The sequence below is a fragment of the Verticillium alfalfae genome, genomic scaffold (assembly GCF_000150825.1).
Source record: "Verticillium alfalfae VaMs.102 supercont1.21 genomic scaffold, whole genome shotgun sequence".
NCBI lineage: Eukaryota > Fungi > Ascomycota > Sordariomycetes > Glomerellales > Plectosphaerellaceae > Verticillium > Verticillium alfalfae.
In genome coordinates this window covers 56633-64804 of record NW_003315045.1, presented here as the reverse complement: position 1 = coordinate 64804, position 8172 = coordinate 56633, and the positions used below count along the sequence as shown (strand labels likewise).

General features: G+C 54.2%; 3 protein-coding genes across 3 annotated transcripts; all 3 read right to left on the bottom strand.

Annotated features, from left to right (window-relative positions):
- Positions 1-2743: 2743 nt before the first annotated feature.
- Positions 2744-3860, bottom strand: VDBG_10210 (inosine/uridine-preferring nucleoside hydrolase; the record flags this gene model as incomplete). The annotated part of the gene is made up of 2 exons (XM_003009792.1): positions 2744-3698; positions 3751-3860. 2 exons carry the CDS (start codon positions 3858-3860, stop codon positions 2744-2746), a joined length of 1065 nt encoding a protein of 354 aa, XP_003009838.1.
- Positions 3861-4482: 622 nt separating this feature from the next.
- VDBG_10209 (para-nitrobenzyl esterase) lies at positions 4483-6000 on the bottom strand (the record flags this gene model as incomplete). Its single annotated transcript, XM_003009791.1, has 1 exon — positions 4483-6000. The coding sequence occupies one exon, from the start codon at positions 5998-6000 to the stop codon at positions 4483-4485; it is 1518 nt and encodes a 505-aa protein (XP_003009837.1).
- Positions 6001-6884: 884 nt separating this feature from the next.
- On the bottom strand, positions 6885-7451 carry VDBG_10208 (zinc-regulated transporter 2; the record flags this gene model as incomplete). Its single annotated transcript, XM_003009790.1, has 1 exon — positions 6885-7451. The coding sequence occupies one exon, from the start codon at positions 7449-7451 to the stop codon at positions 6885-6887; it is 567 nt and encodes a 188-aa protein (XP_003009836.1).
- Positions 7452-8172: the final 721 nt, after the last annotated feature.

The window sequence follows — 8172 nt, the reverse complement described above, 5'->3', positions numbered from 1 at the left end:
TTCTTTCTGACGATGGTGTGAGCGCGAATGAGCGCCGACTGTGAGGCTCAAGTCAATTCTAGGCTGGCCGAACGGGTTGCAGGGCAGGCTTGGCTGTCAGTCGGTATTGAATACAACACCGACAACAGAGATATACTTTTGAGAGACTGAGTGTTGGTAAGGTGGAGCAAGTGTGAGGAGAGATAGCTTCACTTTCGTGAGAAGGTAGCGATCTAGAGTCTTCAAGAATGAAAGTTTATTTGAAGTGTATCTTCACTTTTGCTTGCTTTTGAAGAAGGAAGAGAATAGCAAGATAATTACTGTGAAAGGGCACGGTGAGGAGATACCGCCTTCTGAATATGTCTTCTGTTAATACGGGTCGCGGCCTAGAAATGCCACGTCCACACCCAAGTCTGTCCCGTGGCAAGCATGGGATAAAATGACATCCCTGATTCGAGATGCGAAATCCACCTTCGACTGAAATCGAATCTTGCCATGCGGCTCGAATGACACCACTTTGAGTTCCTTACAGTGGCTTTCCGGGGCGCTGTTTCGCAGATGCTCTCTAGCTCACCGCCGATTTGAACCCACGAGTGAGATTCAACCGGCATGGTAGGACCAAGGATGAAATCTCAAGATGGCGCCAGTGAGCGAGGAAGGGGGCTGCGGAAAGGGGGCAGCGAACCTCCTTTCCTCCGCCATTGGAATCTGCCATTTGAAAGACTGTCGGGCCAAGAAAGCGTCTGGGGCGAACATGGTGTAGAACTGGGCCACACTATGCCACATCTTGAAGAGGACAGGCAAGGAAGTGTGGCTTGATGTGACAAGTATAATTCGTTGACAACGAGGCAACTGGCTGCCTTGCATTGCCCAGGGATCCGTCTGACGCTCACCGAAACTCTGTCTCCTCTGTCGGGCGACCTCACAAGTCCTGGGTGCGGGGCTGGGCCCCGACTAACAGCCTCCCGGCATTGTGGTGTGGCACACTGCTCGGATGATTCGGGTAAATACTATAGGATTGAAATCGCTGAGAGGGAGTGGTGTCGGTGCACGCATTGCTCTGCTCACGCACAAGCTGAGGGCAGCGGTATGTCGATGACGGGGAAGATCACGAGCGGGGTTCAACCCCTCGTAGCTGGCCACCACTCCCGGATGTCGATTGGCAGAATTGCTGCAGCACTTTGACTCGCATCTTCGTGGACAGGCTGCAGTCCAGAACGCTGGGGTGGTAAGAACGGCAGATAGAAGACTATGGCCCGTGACTCGCTCATGGCGTTCATTGAACGCCGCAGTTTTGTATCGATTTCCTCGAATCACAGATGTTGCAGGTCACATCGACTCGCCAGAATCTTCAGCTGAGTTTGTCCATGCACCCACTGTACCCGATGGCCAGGCTACCCGCCCACCATAATGATAAGTACCAAGGTAGGTACGCAGGTAGGGACTCGGTCGACCTCCCAGCAAGGACTCTCGAAGTTATGACTTGTTTGCCCACTGACCTGCTCATCACCAGCTAAGCATATTATGAAAGATCAGCAATTGCTACAGGGCCATATCGACGTACTGGCCTGCGAGTTACTATCGAATGGGAGAAGCAACCCTACAAACTGACCTCAGTGGGGAACATGACTGGCCACGCGCGAAAAGGGCGAGCCTGTCAGAAGAATAGCGTCGCTCATTTTATCGTGGATCCGAGGCGGGCGTGTGACCAAACAATTGCTCTCTAGACGGGCGTTGTGTACCACAGCCTGCAAGGATCAGACATGACGATTGGCACCACTGTTAGGCATGAGTGTGAGCCAAGCATGGCCGAAACTAGGTGTCGCATGGCTTCCATAACCTCGTACGGGTGTGTCCTGTACAAGGGTGACAAGGCTGGGTATACATACTCAGCGGCGCCACCTTCCAGACCACTGCTGCAGCGCCTATACCCAAGGCAATATGCCCTCTCTTCGTGTATAGGGAGGGTTGTCTGTGACCGTTCGGCGCAGGGCAGCTTCCCGTTCCGTCAATCTAAACAGACACCAAGACAGAGAGCAAAGGGTTTGACTTTGTTGGTAGCCACATAGGCGATTGACGGGGTTCAAAAAGCGCTGCCTAGCCGGCGGGTGAAGCGGCAATGGCCTTTGTAAATACCTTGCGCAGTAGTGAGCGCACCGTGTCTGTAGTTGTGCGGATGCCACAGCTCGCGAGTCCATCACTGCTGGGCACCAAGCCGAGAAGATCTTTTGATCTACAGCCTACGCTCTAGGGTTACCTGAGCTGCATTCCCCTACCCTACAGCCCACTATCGTCTCTGATTCACGGGCTCGCGCTTGAACATCTCAACGTGAACCGTTGACTGTAAGGCCATTGCCGCTGTAGCCAGGCGTCGTGGGAAGTGGTATGAAACGCCACAAACAGGCGACTCCGTGTCGAAGCAAGCAGAACGAATGAAAACACCGGTAGATGAAGATTTGGTTGATTCGCGCGCCTTGGCGAATGGTATCTCAAATGATGAATCTACCAGAGCAGCCGCTCCTAGAAGTGCCGTCGCTTAGGCTGCCAACTCGGGCACCTCTCGGGTCGTGTCAACCTCCCTGTACCGAGAGCGGTTCCACCGGCTGTAGATATTGCTTGAATGCGTATGGCAAAACGTCGGTCGCCCGGTCCCCGTTTTGTGCTGGATCATCGTTACGCGACCAGAGACAGCCGGCAAAAGCAGCTGACGGCTTACAACGCAACAACCAGGATAAAATCACTGCTCAGGTGCCTGAGGAAACCCTCACAACTCGGCTTTCGGATGACGAGGCAGGTGTGGCACCCATAGAAGGTCAGCCTTTGCAACCGGACTAGCCGCGACCCATGCAGCCTGCAGGTAGAGTCGGTCCAGCTCGTCACCGACCGTCTCGTTGTTCGCCTTGAGTTTCAGCCAATGTTGATTTCGTATGCGATCATCATGAATCCACGTATTCGAACCGTTGGCATGCACATGGTTATAGCCATTGTCGTTGCCGTACTCAAATATGTCACCCAAGCCTCGAATGGCATAGAGTACAGAAATAGGATCCCATGACTGATGTGGTTGACCGTGAGTGTAGTAAATGTAGGCGGCTCTCACCGGATCGCCTACAGGGCCGTTAGCCATGAGACGCAATCCCGACGTGACGTTTTGGCCAAGCTCAAAGCCAGAAAAGACCATGCGGCCCGTAAAGTCGTTGACGACATGCGCCGTAGCCAATGGATCGTCGCCCCAGAAGTTGAATTCGCGCCCGCTCGGATATACCCCTCCCATGATGACCAATTCCGACACCTTGGCGGAAAGCAACTCCGGCCCTGTGAGTTCAGAGTACCCGTCGGCAGGCGAGTCAAGCAGAGCAGCGAGGTTGGCGAAAAATCCGAGAGACACAACGGTCACGCTGCCGTCCTCTGAAGCCGCAAGTGTCTTACGGTAAAGGTCAACAGGGTCCCAAGCGCGGTGAGCCTGGCCCCAAGGAAGAGAGCCACCAGACCAATGGTAAGCAATCTTGCTGGTAAACTCGCCGAATTCAAACCCCCAAGAGTCGAAAAACGTGTCGTTTGTCTGAGGTCGTCGGGCCCCTATGGGGATGTTTGCTTGACCATAGTGCGCTAAAATTGCAGAAGTGGCAATGGTAGAGTACAATGAAGGCGAATTGACATTGACAGCCAATAGTCTTATGTCTGGCGAGGTCGCTGCCAGGAGTAATGCAGCAGCGTCACTAGGTATGTCAGCCGTTCGTCTCCTTGACGCCCAAGAACGAATCCACCTACTCGCAGTCACTGAATAGGTCCGTGTCAAGGATGAGATTTTTTCGAGCCGCTCCCAGAGAATTCAAGAATATCAGGCTGGCGGCCGGAATGGCCAAGAATGATGAGTACATTTGCAGCGTGAGTTGCCAGATTTTCGAGCCGCCCGACAGCATCGAGATCAGCTGGTGTTCTGGGATGTTTAGGGTGGAGCGGTGATCATGATGAGTCAAGTCCGCTGGTGACGCTGTTGGCCAGAATATAGCATTTCAACCCCAGAGGTAGGTGGAGTTGAGGCTAAAGACAAATCATCAAGGTAAAGTACTCAGACGCGACAAGTGCCAAGTCGCGAAATCGTGAAGTGCATCACGCGCGTCTGTAGTGGGGCTTTGTCATCAGGGATTAGTGTTGTCCGTCTGCAGCCTTGTGCTGGTGTCCATTGCGGGGAAGGCTATATGAACCTTCGTCTGTGACTCGATTGGTGACGTAATCATGTTCGCGACCACAAGCTGATATTGCTTCGGTCGAATACATTTGCCCTCTCTACCTAGGTAGGTACTGAACCTGTTGATGCGAGGTCATGCGTCCTCGATGGCATCACACGCTGACACATTATACTCATGCGCATAGTTCTGGCAACCATCGATGATCCACATCTGCAGCGACGGGTGATTGTTGCCATCTTCCTTCATGGTCAATCCCCTGGTGGTATCTCTCTACCTCGAGCATCATTTCGATCTTGTGATCATCACTTGTTCAGCCTGCCCGCCTCTCGGGTTCTCTCCAGTACAAGCAAGCTTCCCTGCGGATGTCGTCGTCCTCAACCTGTGTACCACCCTCGACCGGCTGCACCACCAGCTGCTTCGCTGGTGCAACCTCCAGGCCATAGCCGTTGGGCTTGTACGTCGGCCACTCAGGGCTATCTTCAGTCCGGTGCACGTTCGGATCGCCCGCCGTGACAAAGCTCGATAGATATGCGTTATAGACGTGACTTATCTCAGGATATTGTGTTGTCGATTCATCCCATGTGTAGCGTGTGTCGGCCGTGTGTGGGATGCCCTGCCATGCCGGGAACGTGTTGTTCGTGTTGAAGCGCACCTTCCAGACGGACACCCCTGCGGACGCGGCTCTGTAGGCGGTCTCTTGACCCGGACAGATGTAAGCGTAGTCGCTCCAGGCGGCCGCCAGGCGGTCGTACTGTGTACTATTCGGAGAGTTGGCGAAGGGAGAGTCCTCGATAGTAGCGGGGTCAGGGTAAAGGACCTCGAGGAGGTTAAGGTCGTTATCATTCAGGGCTGGCGAGATGTTGTGTAGGTACCCAATGAACTCGTCGTTCGTCTCGAGGTCCCCAGGTACGTAGAATTTGCCCTCGTTGGTCGTGGTGGACGTGATAGTCGGCACGTGGAAGAAGGTGCCGTCGTATCCTGACTGAGAGCCTGGTTTCTCGAATAACGGACCGCCTTGTACAGGCTGCCAGGGCCAAGTCACGGCATCGTTGAACTTGTAGAAGATGCTGGTGCTGATGTTACGAATATCGTCGATTTCCGCCGCTCGGAGACACGCCAAGGCTGAAGCATCATCCTCAGCGGCGTCGCAACCAAGCACAGACGTGTACTCCTCATACTGTTGCTGGTAGAGAGGGTAGGTCACGTTGGGGAAGGCCCTTGAAGTCACGGAGCCGGACTGATGGATGGCACGAGCGAACAGCGGCTTGCTGCCTTCGTCATCGGCATAGTTATGGAAGTAGTGGATACCCACCGAATGGGCACCAGCAGAGCGTCCACCGACGGTCACGGCTTCTGCGTCACCGCCAAAGGCCCCTATGTGCTTCTGTACAAACTCCAGTAGTAGGCGCTGGTCTCTGATGCCGAGGTTCGAGAGACCCTCGTCATCGAAGAGTCGCGAGGGGAGAAATCCGAGGGAGTTGACGCGATAGTGAAACGACACTACAACAATGGGTTCTTTGGATGAGGCCGCAAATGCAGCACCGTCAAAACTCTTATAACTGCCAGAAAAGAACGCTCCCCCGTGGATCCAAACGAGTACAGGCAGTTTTTGGTCGAGGGGTACACCGGGAGTTCGGTAAACATTGAAATTGAGGCACGCTTCGTCCTGAGTCTCAATGGGTACGGAGGCGGTCGCTTCTTGAACACAGGCCTTGCCGTATCTCGTCGCGAGCTTGACTCCTTCGAAAGGCTCGGGCCAGGTTGCGGGACTGAAACGCGCTGCCCCGACAGGCTGCGTAGCGTAATCGATGCCCAGCCATGCGTCCATGGTGACCGGAAGCTTTTGAGCGCTATAACTCGAATTGATAGATGTTCCGGCAAAGGTGCCGTAGCCCTCGAGGGTAACAGGATTATGCAAACAGCTGTGTGCAACGGCTTGGGTTTGTGCCAATTCAAAGGCTGTAAGCAATGCGATCATGATGGTATTCGATCTCATCATGGCGGGCGTCTCGGAGTATCAGACACTTGATTGAGATGAATGGGATTTTACAAGCGAAGGAGGTTGTCTTGACCCTACGCAAGGAAGGTCGGATACCCGCTTCAAATACCTGCTTCCTCGTTTTGCGGCATCGAGACGGCCTGGCGGTAGAGATGTGACCATGACTCGATCCTGAAGTCCTCCCCGCATGCCGTCGTGTCAATCAATCACGACAGCCATGCCCAGCCTTCAGGGCAGTCGACCTTGGTCGCGCCATAGGGCCTCCGACAACGGCACCAAACCCGGCGGTCGGGGCGGAGCCGACAGTTAGTAGTGGATGTTGATCTTGCCATGATAGGAAGCTGATCCAGGACGGCATCAATCATGCTCTCAAGCCAACCTTCGACTACGGGGCCGAAGCGGCTGAAAGGGGACATGACAACAGGAAACAAGAGAAATGCGGGAGTATATTGTAGCATATGAGATGAACTTACCCCTTGACAACTTGACAAGGCAGTCAAGATATCGGTTTGGCGCCATCCGGGGTTACCGGTGCATGCGATGCAGGAGAGGATGCTGCGGAGAGGTAGTATAGAGGAGAGCTTCAAGATCAAAGCAGTCACCGCCCAGGGGTCGGTGTAATGCGCCCCGCACTCCCCTCCCCGCCACAACCCTTCGCCAGCATGAGATAGCGCGTGGGCCCTACATCTGGCGGCCGACGTCCCACACACCCCTCAAGCCCAGATGGCCAAGACGGCCATGGCGGCGACTCCCAAGCCCACACACCCGAACGCAAACAACTTCACGCTCAACGGCTCCCGGCTCATGCCCGAGTGCAACAGAAACTCTCGCCCCAACAGCTCCACCATCCCTGTGTACAATAGGATCCCCCCACTGATGGCGCCGAAGACACCCGTCATGATGAGTTGGATCTCGGGGCTCTCTGGCTTGGCCATGAGCCCGACAGCCACCGCTAGCGGCGACGATATGCCGAAAATGACGGCGAGTACATACGGCCACCAACGTCCATGCGGTGGCCATTGCGCAACCGCGAGTCGAGACCCTAAATCGAGGCCTTGGAAGAATTGATGGCAAGCGAAGATAACCGTCAGTGTAATGAGATTGTTCGTGGTCGAGAGGATGAGGCTGATGAAAACGCTATGGAACGTGAATTCGAACTCGAGAACAAGTAGGGCTGTGAGCTGTCCTCGCATATTGAAGTTTGTGTCGTGACTACTGCCTTGGCTACGCGACGTGTCCAGGTCGCTTGTCGGATGAAATCTCCTGTGGTTTGGATCCATTTGGAATATCTGCGAGAGGCGAACGTCGCTCAACCCTGATCTTCTGTTGGTATGGCTGACTATGATGTCTTGCTGTTCACTGACGCTTTCCGTGTCGCTACTGGATATGCTTTTCGAGAGGACATTCCGCCCCGAACTGCAAGGAAGAGAGCCCGAGTCGAAGCTTGATGCAATCGTTTCGATGAAGACCAGAAATACGACCGTCATGAGACCGATGAACATAGGCCAGTCATATTCACCAAGACGGGGGGCCAGACATTCGTTTCTTAACGCTTGAATGGCGGGAGAGAGAAGATGTAGCCATGCCGTAGCGATGATGACCCCGGTACCCGTAAAGCTGAAGACGAAAAAAATCCATGTGAGGACAATCGTGCGTGGTCGACGTGCGAGGAGCAAAGGTATCAGCGCGCCGAGGAGAGACCCTACGAGCAGGATAATCATGGCGATGTAGCGTATGACTTCATGGTGTATATCGACATGGGCCTCGCCGCAAGTTTGGCTTTCGTTTGATAATAGTGCTGCTGCTGTTTCGTTCACATAACCATGCGAAAGGTCATCTTGGTGGAAGTCCATTTCGACAAGTCAAGTCTTTGGTGAAGTTCCCTGGTCTGGCAAGCGGTGGTTCACCAATCGCCTCACTGTGAGCGACGGCTTCACTGAACAATGTCGACATGCAGCTGGTCTGGTGGGTGTGAAGTCGGAAGTCTACGGCCAACATGGA